Below are 14,120 nucleotides of genomic sequence, written 5' to 3'. Positions count from 1 at the left end.
TATTCATATTTCTATATTGTTTTAATTTCTAAATGGAATTTTACTAAGTTTGTTCCATTTGGTCCTCATAGTATCTATTATCTACTGTCTATTATCCATTAATCAGATGAGGTTAATCTATTTGCCTAGAGTCAAGCCTGAAGTAGTAACTGAATTTAGATTTTCTCGGCTAGTACTCTAATAATCGTACCACACTATCCCTTTTAAAAAGTAAATGATTGGGGCGGCTAGGTGGCGTAGTGGATAAAGCACCGGCCTTGGAGTCAGGAGTACCTGGGTTCAAATCCGGTCTCAGATATTTAATAATTACCTAGCTGTGTGGCCTTGGGCAAGCCACTTAAAACCATTTGCCTTGCAAAAAAAAAAAAAAACCTAAAAAGTAAATGATTGCACAATTATTGTACAAAGGGAATAATCTAGAGGTCAGAGTGAAAGGAGAGAGAAAATATAATATATGGTAGTGGGAAAGAATGGATGGAGGGAATTACAATCAGCAACAGTGGAAAAATATGGAAGTAACTTTTATGATGGACTTATCAGAAAGATGTGAACCACCCAAGACAGAGCAGATAGAATCAGAACACAGACTGAAACACATTTTTTTTCCCTCTACTTTATTTCCCATGAGGGTCTATATTTTCTTGGGGGAGGGGTATTATGCTTACTCTTCAACAAGAATATTTTAGTAATATACTAAAAGAAAAAACAAAAACAGGAAGGATGGGAATTCAGGGAAGCCTGGAAGGATTTGCATGAACTGATGCTGATTGAGATGAGCAGAACCAGAAAAACATTGTACACCCTAACAGCAACATGGGGGTGATGATCAACTTTGATGGACTTGCTCATTCCATCAGTGCAACAATCAGGGACTTTAAAGGTTTTTGCAAGATAAATGGGGTTATGTGGCTTGCCCAAGGCCACACAGCTAGGTAATTATGAAGTGTCTGAGGCCACAGCTGCTCCTGACTACAGGGCAGGTGCTCTAATCCACTCTGCCAACTAGCCGCCCCAATCAGGGATAATTCTGGGCAATCTGCTATGGAGAATACCATCTGTATCCAGAGAAAGAATTGTGGAGTTTGAACAAAGACCAAAGACTATTACCTTTAATTTAGGGGAAAAAAGCTCATTATCTTATTATGTAATCTTGCTATCTCTTATACTTTATTTTTCTTCCTTAAGGATATGATTTCTCTCTCATCACATTCAGCTTACATCAATGTATACCATGGAAACAATGTAAAGACTAACAGATTGCCTGCTGTGGGGGGGTGGGGGAGGGAAGCAAGTTTAGGGGGAAAATTGTAAAACTCAAAATAAATAAAAGCTTTCAAAAAAAAAAGGGAATAACCAAGAGATCAAACCTCAAAGTAGTGAGATTACTGGGGAAAAAGTCAATGATACCAGATTGTACTGAAAGAATTTAAGTAGAAAAACCACAGAGCATTGCAAAAAATAAGTATGAGTTGATGATGCAAGTCTAGACAAAAAGGTATTAACTATAATTTAGTAAATATGTGACTATAGAAAATGTCTGAATTAAGAAAACAGAAGAGTTTGGTAACTTTTTAAAAAGTCGGGAGATACTTTCTTTAAATGTTTTTCTGTTTGACTATATTTAATCTCTAAAGAAAACTTTCTAAATAATAAAGAATAAATGTTTATCTTCTCATTGACATGAAACATAACACTTTGATTTCTTATACTTTACAGCAAGGATTAAGGGGAAATTGAAATCTTTCTGTACCTCTCTATATTAATAATATCCTGATATACAGACTTCTCTTTTCCCCTTGTCTCCCTATTCCATCCAAAACTATCATTACTTCTGTTTGGCAAAATATCTTAATTTACTTCATTCAACTAGATTTTATCCATTACTCATTGGGCAACCATTTCAAACTTCAGTTACTTTCTCCTCTATAAAATGTGTCATAACTCATTTTCCTTCTAAAGGCTATATATTAAAACTAATATGTCTTAAGTTATTTATAGGTTCTAAACAAGACATTCCTCATCTCTTCCTGAAAAGAAATGTTCTATGTCCTCTAAATCTTATAATTTTTAATTGGGGCAGAAGCCAATACTTCATAAAATTTGGGTATTTAAAAATCCCTTCTACCTGTAACAGTCTAAAATTCTCATGATGCCCCATTTCAAAGTAAAAATTCATTATTAGGCTTTAGTAGTTCTACCTGTCAAACATTTTAAGGTAGACAAAGTGGGAAAATTGCAGTCCAGGAGAAAAGAAACATTCTACCACAGAGAATAAATTTTCTTAAGACTAAAAAGAAGTATAGCCAACTCAGAAAGATGAAGTCATCTTGGATTTAAATGAGTTCTTAAAGCAGAAGGATTAGAAGTAAAATCAAATTAATGTGACTACTGTAAGATATTCATATACTTATTACAGAAGAAAATTTATTACTGTCATAGTGAACTTGTTAAAAGTTATATATTTCTAATAATCATATTCTACCCTAAAGGAATAAATAAGTTGTGGTCCAACCTCTCTCAAAGCAATGAATTAAACAAGTTTAAAGTATTGTTTTGAATACATACAATAGTACAAGGAGAAAAGTTTAATGAATACACTGTCTTCACATTTTCCTATTCCAAGACCCCTTTGGAATGAACAGGATACTTAAGAAAGATAAGAATATGGGCATCGAAAAGGAACTTGCCATCTTTGCCAAATTGCTGGGTGTGACAAGAAACCTGAGAACTGTTTTGACTTTCATTTCTCCTAATATTAGTGACCTAAAATAATGTCAAGCAGAATAATTCTGGGTTGTTTTTTTTTTGCAAGACAAAAATGCGACTTGCCCAAGGTCACACAGCTAGGTAATTATTAAGTATCTAAGGCTGGATTTGAACTCAGGTCCTCCTGACTCCAGGGTCGGTGTTCTATCTACTCTACCACCTAGCTGCCCCTCTACATGACATTGCTAATAGTTTTTGGTTCTTTTTTAAAAATTTGTTCCTGATTATCTCTTATCCCATATACCCAATTACCAAATCATCAGTCAATAAATATTGATTAAATCCCTTCTATGTTCAAAGAACCACACTAAGCAGTGGGGATACAAATAAAGATGAAAGGCACTTGCTCTCATGGAGCTCACAATCTAAATCGAGGAAACATACAAAAACTATATAAATAAAAAGGCCATATTCAGGATAAATTTAAAATAAACAGAAGGAAGGAACTAGAATGAAGAGAAACTGGAAAATACTTCCTGTTGAAAGTACAGTTTTAGCTGGAACTTGAAGGAAGCTAAGGAACAAGGAGGCTCAGATAGGAAGGGAGAACTTTCAAGAATGAGAGCTAGCCAGTGAAAATATCAGTATATTGCTGAAGAATAGAAAGGAAGCTGTTGTAGAGTTTGAGATGGAGTGGTAAGGTATAGGAAAACTAGAAAACAGAGAAGAACAGGGTAGATTAGATATGAGTCTTTGAAAGTCAAAAGGAAGATCTTATCCTCTTGGAGGTAATAGGAAGCTATTGGGGAAAAATGGGATTCAGGGGAGTGTGACATGGTTAAATCAGTGCTTTAGGAAAATTACTTTGACAGATATGTAGAGAATGGACAGCAGTGGGGAGAAACAGACTGACAGAGATACACAAGCCAGATACTATAACGGTACAGGCCATCTGGAAATTGAGGTTCGGTTCTTGGAAGGGGTGGCAAGTGTCAGAGGAGAGAATGAAGCATGTGTGAAAGATGTGACAAAAATAAAATCAAGGGGTAGCTAGGTGGCACAGTGGATAGAGCACCAGCCCTGGAAGTCAGGAGGACCTGAGTTCAAATCCGGTCTCAGACACTTAATAATTACCTAGCTGCGTGGCTTTGGGCAAGCCACTTAACCCCATTGCCTTGCAAAAAATAAAAAATAAAAAAATAAAAAAATAATAAAATAAAATCAATAGAACTTGGCAATAGACTGGATATGAGAAATTACAGAATTAGAAGAGTCAAAAATGATACCCAGGTTGCAAGCTTAAGAGACTTGGAAGATGGTGACCCCTCCCCTCTTTATTCACACAAATATTACCTTAGGACAAATCATTATCATTTCTTACAAAGATTACTGCAAAGATATAACTGCCTCAAGTTTTCCCTTATTCTAGTCCAATTTACACCCTGCTACCAATATGATTTTCCTTAAATATAGATTTTATCATGTGACTTTCAATATCAGTATCAGTGGCTCCATACTTTCTCTAGAATCAAATATACTTCCCTATTTAGCTATCTACAAAAGCCCATCTAGGGGCGGCTAGGTGGCGCAGTGGATAAAGCACCAGCCCTGGAGTCAGGAGTACCTGGGTTCAAATCTGGTCTCAGACACTTAATAATTACCTAGCTGTGTGGCCTTGGGAAAGTCACTTAACTCCATTTGCCTTGCAAAAAAAAAAAACCTTAAAAAAAACCTTAAAAGCCCATCTCAACCTAATCTCAATCTTTCCAGTCTCAAGTTGCTTCCCTGTCCCACACTCCTGTGACCCAGCAAAACTGGCTTTCTTTCTCACTGTTCCTCATACATGACATGCCATCTTCCCCTTTTTACTGGCCATCTGTCCCTGATGTTTAGAATACACTCCAATCTCACAGAATTACTGATCTTCCTTCAATACATGAAACCTGCCTTGGTTCCCTCAACTGCTAGGACTCTCCTTCCCAAGCTAAATTATATTTAACTGTTTTTTATTTATTTGTATTTAATCTCTCTATAGTCATCCTGTAACTATCTGTCTTCATTAAAATGAAAGTGTCTTAAAAGCTGGGATTGTTTTTCCTTGTTATTTTTATCCTTGGCACCTAGCAGCTTGATGTTTGGTATACAATGAATAAGAGGGGCAGTGGGATGGCACAGGAGATAGGCCTTCCTGACTCCAGATTCAGTGTTCTAAGTTCAAAAGCAGCCTCAGACACTTACTAGCTAAGTAACCCTGGGCAAGTCACTTACCCTTGCCTGCCTCAGTTCCTCATCCATAAAACAAGCTGGTGAAGGAAATGGTAAGCCACTTCAAGTATCTTTGCCTAGAAAACCCCAAAGGGGTCATTAAAGAGACTGATAAGACTGAACAACAAGAAGCACTTGATAAATATTTGTTAAGTGATTAGTTGCCTGAATGTATTAGATATCAGATACTTAAAGATATTAGATCTAGAATTTTTCTCTAAACAACTTTTGGCTCTTGTTTTTGTAGCTTAAATGATTTATTTTGTTTTTTATATCTATCCTGTTTTGGATAGGAAATCGCTCCACAACCATTTTTGTGAAAAGCTGGCTTTCTTTGAAATGTTTCATGGTATGAATAAATAAAAAGCATCCTTATTCCAGTCAAACACTGCTCCTGCCCCACAGGGAATTTAACATTTCAATGGGAAGGGACAAGAAACTTAGGGCAGGTGGCCAGGGAAAGCACATCCTTTCCAGCAGCAGTGACAATGTATTGACTTGATTTTGGTTCTAGAACTGGAATGAGAGAGTGGAGAAGACAGAGCAGTTGGAAGATGGCCAGAGAGAAAGTGAAGCAATGCTAGAGCAGCCAGCAGGGAGCAAGAACTCTAGGCACAATTTTACTAGCGGAAGCTTAGAAGTTCCAAGGTGGAACTTCTGGAACAGAAACAACTGAGTCTAGTGCAGTTTGTGGATTGAATATGAATATTAATTTAACGTTCAGGTCACAAATCTAAGTTTACTGGGATATCTAAAACACTGCATAAACTTAAATAACAAGACTGCTTTCCAATTTTTCTAACAATTCTTTTCAAATGTGACTTTTTTACTTTTTATCCATTATCTTTATTAAGTACTGAGTTATTGAATCCAATTTGTTCTGATTCTTCCATACTTGTCTATTTCATTGATATGTTTCCATTTAAGAATACTGTGATGATGACTGTTTTGTGACAGGCTAGAAATGTCACTTACCCTTCATAATTACTTTTCCCCCCAATGTTTCCCTTAAGATTTCCTATCTGCTGTCTTTCAAATGAATTGTGCTAACATTTTATCTAGCTCTATAAATTCTTCAGTAGCTCGAGTGTTATATATAAATCTATAAAACTTTAGATATTATTATCAGTTTTATTATATTGGTAAGGCCTTGCCATAAGCCTTGGAATATTCTTCTAATTATTTTACTCATTTCTTTAAGGACCATTTGTAAGTCTAAGTTTGGAGTATGGTTTCATAAATTGTCTTCTAGATATCTGATACACTTTTAATATTTACTTCCACTGGGATTTCTCAATTGTTTCTTCATGGCTTTTATTATTGCTACATATAGAAATGCAGGTGATTTTTGTGAGTTTATTTTGTATCCTGTTACTTCTAGTATCTCATTTACTTTGTTTCCTCCCCAGTATTTTCTAAGCAAATCATCATGCCACCCCATCAGAATAATTTTGTCTCCTTTCTGGCTATCTTTATACCCTTATTTTTTTTTTTATTGCTATCACTATTATTTCTTTAACTATGTCAAAACAACATAAGTAAGGGGACCCATTCTTCCTTTAGTCCTCTAATAAATAGGAAAGTCTTTAATGATTCCTCATTACATGTACTGACACCTTTTGATTTTTGAAACTTTTTACCCTATTAAAAAAAAAGTCCTTCAATATCTGTTTTATAGCTTTTTAGTATAAATATTATATTTCATCAAAGGTCTTTTCTATGTATTTATCTAATCATGTGCTTCAGGATACTTTTGTTTTTAATACTATTATGTTAACTGATTACCAAATGTAAGTCATCTTTGTAATCCTGATATAAATCTAATTTAAAACACAGTGAGTGAATAATTTTTACATAAATTGCTATTGGTTTTTGACTAGATTTTATTTAAATTTGATGAATTACTATTAATTAATAACACTGGTCTAGAGTTTGCTTTACCTTTCACTAAAATAGGCATCAGTACTATATTTGTATCTTAAAAAGGTCAATAGACTATGATTTTTCATAAATTTTGAGATAAATTTTTGTGTAGGCTACATATTAATTGTTCCTTTAAAAAATTTTTTTCTTTCAATTTGACAGCATTTTCCAATGCCAGAATTTTTATCCACATTGAGTTCAATGTGGAGTCAGGCTCCTTGACTTTCCACCTCAACTTCTGCCCTCAATGCTAAAGGATTTCAACAAAATATACAGATGTTATCTCAAATATACTTACTTCCCAATTAGTCAGACTACTCAATTTCCACATCCAACCTACATATACCATTTTCATATTCTTGACCTCTGAAACTTCTTTATCATAAATTTTGATCATGTTCCATCTTTTCTCTAAACCATACAACCCTAAACCCTGTATCCTTAGCATGTCATCCATTATTTCCACCTCTCCATTCACACTGGCTATCTCCTCTCATCCCTACTTATACCCCTTCAGTGAAGCAATTCAATTTGCGGTGGTAATCTAGTGTCAAATTCAAATAGAAATGAAGGCCATTAAACTATACATAATAATCCCTATAAATTGCATATTGACTTAGAAAATTTTATTTTGTCAAATGCTTCTCAATTGTACTTTATATATTTCTGGGAGTTTATGACAACTCTGCTGTAATTTAGTTTCAAATTCTTTGCCCCCTTTGTTCTACATCCAATCTTCTTTTATCAAAATCCAACACTGGACTGATCCAAATCTCTACCTAGTTCACTCCTAGTCACATTTTGCTGAACAGAGTTTGAAGAAACTATGCTAACTATTACTTAATCTCAGCTAGATCTCCCTTTCTGCAAGGCAATCAGTTTAAGTACTCCTTAATTCACTGACTGAAGAGGTTCTTTCAAACCTTTCCTCTCTCTTCAATCCTCCAAGGAACCCCATTTCCCTACTTTCTTTACTGAGTGTCTTGCTTCAAATCTTATTGAAAAATAAATGTCATTCCCTTCCTACCTTCTGGCACAGGATTCAGACATTTTCCCAACTATTTCCTCCTTCACTCAAGTAGCAAATGAAGAGGTGTGTCATCTTGCTAAGCTTCATGTGGACCCTTGATGCTGCTCATACCTTCCAAGTTTTAGTTATCTATTTGGCAAGGCAGTAGGTGTTAAATGACTTGCTCAGAATCCTACAGCTAAAGCCAATTATCTAGACTGACTTTGAACTCAGGTCCTCAAGGGCCGGGGTTCTCTACACTGTCACCTATCCATCCCACCTTCTAAGTTTTGTCTTTGTGTTTTGTGTTTAAATCACAAACATTTGAAGAATATTCCCACATTGAGCGAGGTATCTTATGATAAATTAAAACTAAGTAAAATCAGCCATATAGGAATATCATCTGAAAATACATGCAACATTCCATATTTGTACTTCTCCCCACCTCCCTTTAAAAATTAAAAGAAATCTATTTTTTCTCACTCCTACTCCCTACTAAAAAAAAAAAGTAAAGCAAATCCTTTGTAACAAATATGTATAGTCTAGCAGATCAAATTCCCTTAATAGTTGTATACAAATCACTCTGCACCCTAAATCCATTACCTCTGTCATGGATATCAATGTTCATCCTCTGGGAACATGAATGAATAATCATAAAATTGGTCATAATTCTCAGTTTTCAAAGTTGTTGAGTTTTACTATATAAATTGTTCTCCTGATGCTTAAATCAGTTTATTTAAGTCTTTCGATGCCTTTGAAATCTTTTCCCCTCATTTCTTACAGTAAAAAATATTCTCATCACAATTCATGTACCACAATTTAATTTAGCTACTCCTAAATCTGTGAGCATTACTTTAGTTTCTAATACTTTAGTTTCCAATTTTTGTTACCACAAATAGAACTGCTATAAATTTAAGTGAGACCATTTCTTCTTTCTATAGTTTCATCTTCATTTATGATTTTGATGGGTAAATACCTCACAGTGAGATAGCTGGGTCAAAGAATATGGGCTGTTTAGTAACTTTTTGTGTAAATTCCAAATTGCTTTAAAGAATGGTTGTACTCCTTCATTCACAAGAGTAAGAACAGAGCCTGTTTTCTCAAGTCTTCCAATAGTTATCATTTTCTTTATTTTTTGTTATCTTTGTCCATCTGAGAGATATAAGGTAGAACCTGGGAACTGCTTTAATTTGCATTTTTTCATGTGACTAAGGATAGCCTGAGTTTCTTTCCTTGAGAAATATCTAGTCATATCAGTCTATCAGTTAGGAATGGCTTTTATTCTTATAAATCTGAGTCAGTTCTTTATATATCTTGGAAATGAGTCCTTTACCAGAAAAACTTGATAAAGTTTCCCCAGTACAATTGTTTCCCTTTAATCTTTGCTTTATTGTTCACACAAAGCAATACTGATTATATATAATCAAAATTATTCATTTTCTTTTCTGTGATGTTCCCTATTCCTTATATGATCAAGAATTTTATCTTACAATTAATTCCATTGTGCTGTTCAATTTCCCCAGAATTTTCTTTTGTTAAAATCACTTCTCCCAATAATTGGGGTTTTCAAATTAATTTGGTTTTGTATGTCTTACTTCCAATCTGTTACAATAATCAATCTCTATTTTAAAACCAGTAAGAAATTGTTTTAATAATAACTATCTTGTAATATAGTTTGAAATCTGGCACTTCTAGATTGCCTTCATTTCCATTCTTTCTCATTATTTGTCTTGAGACTTTTGACCTATTTCTCAGATGAGTGTGGTCAGTACTTTTCCATGTTTATAAAGTATTCCTTTGATAGTTTGATTGGTTAACAGGTTTTGTCATTTTTATTACATTATTTCACCCTATCCACGAACAAGTAATATTTTTCTAATTATTTACACCACTATTTTTTGTAAGTAGTTCACAGAATTTCTGTGTGGGCTCCCAAGTATTATTACTTTGTAATAATTTCAAAGAGCATTTCTCTACCTATTCTAACTGGATTTTATTGGTGCTATATAGCAAAGCTAATGATATGTGAGAATTTATTTTATATTTTGCAAGTTTGCTGAAGTTAATTTTTTAAATTAATTTTCTGCTGACCCTTTAAGATCCCTTAAATATACTATCATATCATCTATAAAAGCCATAATTTTGTTTCTTCTTATTTCCTCAAATTCATTTTAACTGTCTTGTTGCTATCAGCATTTGTTATAAGTAAAATAGAAGTCATTACAATAAACATCCTTGTTTGGTCCTGATTTTACTGGAAAGGATTATTAGTTTATCTACATTACATACTGTTTGAATAGGTTTTGGTTTTAGATTTTTGTTGTTGCTAAATCATTTCAGCTATATCCAACTCGTGTGTGTGTGTGTGTGTGTGTGTTGGGGTGGCATGTGTATGTGTGTTTCTGTGTGTATAAGAGACAGACAAGAGAGGTCCTGATGATCAAAAGTTATTATATCATGATAAAAAACTCAGAAGAAAATGTTATGTCAAAACAGCTACATGCAAAACCTCAAAGAAAAAAAAATCATGAAATGGACACTAGCGCCACAATTTCTGGAAGAGCTCAAAAAGAATTATAAAAATCAAATAAGAGAGGTAGAGGGAAAATTGGGAAAAGAAAATAAGGAAATCATGTAAAGAGAGTAAACAGTGTTAGCAAATGGAAAAAAGAGGTTCAAAAAAGAATTTCAATAATGAAAATAATTCATTAAAAATTAGAATTGGTTGAGTGGAAGCTACTGACACCATGAGACACCAGGAAACAACAAAACAAAATTTTTAAAAATGAAAAAATAAAAGGAAAATATCCCATCAGAAAAACAACTGATGTGGAAAGTAGAGGAATTATAATTTAAGAATTACTAAGGGACTGCTAGGCGGGGCAGGGGATACAGCACTAGCCCTGGAGTCAGGAAGACCAAATGAGTTCAAATCTAGCCTCAAGACACTTAATAATTACGTAGTTGTGTGACCTTGGGCAAGTCACTTAACCCCAAAGCCTAGTACGAAAAAAAAAAAGAATTACTGGACTACCTGAAAGCCATAACCAAAAAAGAATGTAGGCATGATATTTCAAGAAATTATTAAGGAAAACAGCCCTGAAGTGAGTACTAGAAGACAAAATAGAACTCAAGAGAATTTACTGATCATTCCAGAAAAAGATTTTTTTTAAAAAAAGACTTACTCCCAAAAATATTATAGCCAATTTCCAGAATTCTGAGCTCGAGGAGAGAGTATTGCAAGTATACAGAAATAAACAATTCAAATATTATGGAGCCAGAACTAAAAACTTTGTCAACTAAAAAACTTGAATAATCAAACTTAAAAGTTGTAGTATATAAAATAAATCCAAATAAATAATCAACTTTTCTATATATTACCAACAAAGTCTTTATAGGGAGAGATAAGAGAAATTAATTTAAAAAAACTGCAAATAATATAAAATGCTTAGGAGCTACCTGTCAAAGCAAATCACAAATTACACAACACTTTCATACAAATAAAGTCATATTTAAACAGTTGGAGAAATATTGATTGTTCATGAGTAGGCCAAACCACTATACACTATAATAAAAAATGACAAGCCTATCTGTTTTTACTTACTCAGTACCATACCAATCACAACCCAAAAAAGCATTTTATAGGGCTAGAAAAAAAACAATAAACAAAATTTATCTGATAGAGTAAAGGTCAAGAACATCAGGGAATCAATATAAAAAAATGTGAAGGCGGGAAGGTTTAGTAGTACTAGGCCTCTAACTGAAATACAAAGTGGTAATCATCAAAACAATCTGGAACTGTCTGAGAAATAATGTGGTGATCGATCAATGGAATAATATTATGTATACAATATAGTAGTTGTAATCTAGTGTTTGATAAACCCAAGAATCAAGCTTTTGAAACAAGAAATTGTTGACAAATTTCTGGGAAAAATGAAAAGCAATGTGATAGAAATTAGATATAAATCAACATCTCATATACCAAGATAAAGTCAAATTTGGTATGTGATTTAAATATATATTGCATCATATGCAAATTTGAGAAGGAAAATGTTACCTAAGGATAAGTGAAGAATTTATGAGCAAACAAGTTAAAGAGCTACCAGATGTAAAATGGTGAGACTACTAGCCCTAAATCTATACAGGCTCTCATCACCTGGTCAACAATGGGCACCAGGCTAAGCCCAGCTAAGTCACTGCTTGGCTCCTGACTGGCTCAGAGTGAATGTAAATAGCAATTTTTTTTTTCTATTCTAGCAAGAAATCCCAAGGATCTTCTCCTCCCAAACTCATTTTATTTTTTTGGACTTGGTGAAAGAAGCCCACCCTCTGCTTCATTTCTTTGAAATCTAACCTTAATCACAAATGGGCCTTGTTTCAATCAAATTGAGAGATTGAAAAAGATCAAGGTCTCCCAATGTATTCAGGGTTCTCTTCAGTTGTCCTGATAAATATCTGGCCACCTGGTCCAGATAGCTTGGAGGAGAAACTAAGATAAGCAACTCTGCTTAAATCCAATTCACTCATGGTCCTCCTTCAAGTAAAAAACATAAACAACAACATCAATTATATCAAATTAAAAGTTTTAGCACAAACAAAAACCAATGCAGTGAAGATTAGAAGTATACCTAGAAACTAGGGAGTAAAATTTTATAGCAAGTTTCTCTGATAAAGCTTTTATTCTTTATTTATAAGAATATAAGTCATTTTCCAATCAATAAATGATCAAAAGATATGAATAGGAAGTTTTCAGATAAAGAAATCAAAGTTACCATATATCAAAGTAATCATATGAAAAATGCTCTAAATCACTACTGATTAGATATATGTATATTAAAACACTGAGACACCATCTCATACCTATCAGACTGGCTAATGTGACAGAAAAGGAGTTAAAAATGGTGGAGAGATCCTGGAAAAAATTGGGATACTAATGCACAGTTGGGAGTTGTAAACTAAACCCTATTCTGGAAGACAATTTGGAACTATGCCCAAAGGGTTATTAAAACTGTGCATATACCCTTTTGACCCAGTAATATCAATTTGAGGTTTATATCCCAAAGAGATCAAAGAAAAAGGAAAAGGATCTAAAGTACAAAATATTTACAGCAACTCTTTTTGAGGTGACAAAGAACTGGAAATTGAGGGTATCAACTGGAGAATGGCTGAAAATGGTGGAGGTTGGAGTATATGATTGTGATGGAATACTAATGTTCTGTAAGAAATGTTGAGTAGAATGCTGAACATGAACTGATGCAGTGAAGTGAACAGAATCAGGATAACAAATACTATACGTGAATGACTTACCTAATCTCAGTAATTCAATGATCCAAAACAATTCTAAATGACTTAAGATGAAAATTGCTATCTACCTTCAGAGAAGGCTCTAATGGAACCTGTATGCAGATTGATACTTTTTTTTTTACTTGATTTTTCTTGGACATTTTTTGGTCTGTGTTTCCTTTTGCAACATGGTTAATATGGAAAAATATTTTGCATGACTGCACATGTATGATCTATATGAAATTACTTGCCTTCTCAAGGAGAGGGGAGAGTAAAGAGGGAGAGAATTTGGAACTGAAATTTTTTGTAAGTTAATGTTTAATTTTTTATATGTAAAGAGGAAATATAATTTGATTAACTCTTAAGAAATAACTCTAATTCATTCATTTATTGAAAAAAGTAAAAAAAAAAAATTAACTCCTTAAGGATAGGGAATAGTTTTTTCCTTTTCATTCCAAACACTGACAATCAGAAGTTATTCTAATTTTTAATACCTATCCTTATCAGATTCTGTCATTTTCCTCATTTCTTTAAATAAAAATAATTCTCAATCAAATCTTGGGTATAATTGAATTCTAAATAGTGCAAAGGAACAACCATTTCAACTAAATGTTGCCATTCATTCACTATTTTCAAACTATATACACAATCAGGACATTTGTAAAAAAGTTATGATAAGGAAACTTACATTGACTAATCCAAAATAGTGTTCATTGACTGGAAATTGTTCTGGACCAATCTCTTTCTCTAAAGCCGAGGCATTGGCGCCCTACAAAATGAAAAATAAAAATCTTAGCATTCACAAATAATGTCATAAAAAAAATCAATCAACTGTACTTCTTCCAGGTAAATTTAAGACGACATCATTTATTTCAAGAAAATAAAGATTGTGCCCACCCCCGCAAAGAGTTTCGTAGTCTAAATAAGTCATATA

At 33.5% G+C, this 14,120-nt stretch overlaps 1 protein-coding gene and 1 long non-coding RNA gene across 9 annotated transcripts in view; one reads left to right on the top strand and one right to left on the bottom strand.

The window, feature by feature from the left end:
* Window positions 1-14,120, bottom strand: part of USP12 (ubiquitin specific peptidase 12) — a 140,009-nt gene that overhangs the window by 37,512 nt on the left and 88,377 nt on the right. For all 8 annotated transcript variants that reach the window (XM_074216168.1, XM_074216163.1, XM_074216164.1 and 5 more), the window contains one exon: window positions 13,875-13,955. Coding sequence is in view for 4 of the 8 variants with exons in the window: in XM_074216163.1 (XP_074072264.1) it covers window positions 13,875-13,955 (81 nt within the window). In the remaining 4 variants the exon portion in view is untranslated. The remainder of the gene's footprint in view (window positions 1-13,874; window positions 13,956-14,120) is intronic.
* The window catches only part of LOC141507964 (uncharacterized), a 61,439-nt gene that overhangs the window by 33,003 nt on the left and 14,316 nt on the right, over window positions 1-14,120 (top strand). The gene's annotated exons all lie outside the window — the stretch shown is intronic.

This window comes from Macrotis lagotis, chromosome 1 (genome assembly GCF_037893015.1).
Source record: "Macrotis lagotis isolate mMagLag1 chromosome 1, bilby.v1.9.chrom.fasta, whole genome shotgun sequence".
Taxonomy (NCBI): domain Eukaryota; kingdom Metazoa; phylum Chordata; class Mammalia; order Peramelemorphia; family Peramelidae; genus Macrotis; species Macrotis lagotis.
The sequence above is the reverse complement of the archived record's forward strand: the minus strand, read 5'-3'. Positions and strand labels throughout refer to the sequence as shown.